This window comes from Buceros rhinoceros, unplaced genomic scaffold (assembly GCF_000710305.1).
Source record: "Buceros rhinoceros silvestris isolate BGI_N320 unplaced genomic scaffold, ASM71030v1 scaffold37613, whole genome shotgun sequence".
Classification (NCBI taxonomy): domain Eukaryota; kingdom Metazoa; phylum Chordata; class Aves; order Bucerotiformes; family Bucerotidae; genus Buceros; species Buceros rhinoceros.
The window spans coordinates 1-1,418 of record NW_010405985.1 but is presented as its reverse complement, the minus strand read 5'-3'; the positions used below and the strand labels follow the sequence as shown (position 1 = coordinate 1,418).

The 1,418-nt window shown below is 60.8% G+C and overlaps 1 protein-coding gene across 1 annotated transcript in view; it reads right to left on the bottom strand.

Moving 5' to 3' along the window:
- LOC104491494 (transcription activator BRG1-like) overlaps positions 1-1,413 on the bottom strand; it is a gene marked incomplete at both ends in the record, with an annotated part of 1,712 nt that extends 299 nt beyond the window's left edge. Inside the window, 4 exons of the mRNA XM_010133930.1 lie at positions 4-72; positions 573-683; positions 1,137-1,203; positions 1,292-1,413. Coding sequence (XP_010132232.1) covers positions 4-72; positions 573-683; positions 1,137-1,203; positions 1,292-1,413 — 369 coding nt within the window. The remainder of the gene's footprint in view (positions 1-3; positions 73-572; positions 684-1,136; positions 1,204-1,291) is intronic.
- Between the last annotated feature and the right edge of the window lie 5 nt (positions 1,414-1,418).

Here is a 1,418-nt window from a genome sequence, read left to right as displayed (position 1 = left end):
GACCTGGGTGAGCTTGCAGTGGTGGTTCTTCATCCGGTGGCCCTCGTCCACGATCATGTACTTCCAGCGGATCTGCAGGGAGGGGACGGGGGACGTGGCAGTGGCCAGAGAACCGCACCCGAGGGCAGAGCTGGTGGCTCCGGGGTGGATCCGGTCAACGTGACGACGAACAGGGAATTTTAGTGTTTCTTGAGGTTTTGGGGCCGTGAACAACCTCAACAGAGTGGGAGGAAATTCGGTTCCCTTCTAGACCCATCAGCTCCGACCATCAGGGTGAACCTAATCCCAGCCCACTCCCTGCGGAACCAACCCGGAGCAGGATGAGCCCTGAAAACCCCCTCCAGCGCTGGGCCATGGTGGATCTCGGGGGGGTTCTAGGGAACATCCACCATCCTGGGAGTTGAGTAATTGGGCAAAAAAGATACCTGCTGCACCAGGATGTGGAGCCAAACCCAGGAAGGCAGCTCTGGAGCTGAAAACCTCCCCGGAAAGGGTGGGATTTGGGGCCAGGGACCACCCGGGCGATGTCCCCACGGGGACAGGGACCACGGTCGGGTGCTGCCAGGACTCACCTTGGCCAGGATGTGCTTGTCCTTGATGATGTATTCGTACGTCGTGAGCAGGACGTTGAACTTGCCGCTGCGGAGCTGAGGGACGAAGGCCCGCCTGGCTGCCGGGGAGCCCTGGGGGGAGAAATTCCAGCAGAGACGTGAACCCAGGAGGGAACTTCCAGTGAGGGGGTGGGGAACGTTGGGTTTGTCCCCATGGGACCATTGTTCTGGGGACAGACCCAGCAGCTGGATCCCTTCACTGTTACGGGGTGAAAACATGCAGATTCATGGCTTTAACGCCAGGAAACATCCCAGTTCCCCCGGGAGACTGGGAACGCTCTTGGACTGGGAGGAGGAGGAGCAGGAAGTTGTGAAGAGCCACAAGGTCTCCCCGGAGCCTCCTGTGCTCCAGCTCAACCCCCCCAGCTCCCCAGGCTGCTCCTCAGACGCTCTCCAGACCCTTCCCCACGCTCTCCAGACCCTTCCCCACGCTCTCCAGACCCTCCAGCTCCTTCTTGCAGTGAAGAGCAGGAGGAAGAGGAGGACCCCCCACAGCCGAAGGAGCATGGAATCGCCGGCACTCGCCTTGTACGAGACCTTCACCACGGAGGGAGCCCATTTGTCAAACTCGTACGCCCAGTTCGACAGAGTTCTGGGGGAAAAGAGGAGAGAATCGGTAACACCGGTACCGGCGCCGCGGCGGAACCGTGGGGGAACTGCGATGGAACCGCGGCACTCACGAGAGAGGCACGATGATGAGGAAGGGCCCGTTGATGCGCTTGTGCTCCATGAGGTACGTGATGAGGGCGATGGTCTGGATGGTCTTGCCCAGCCCCATCTCGTCGGCCAGGATCCCGTTGAGGTTGT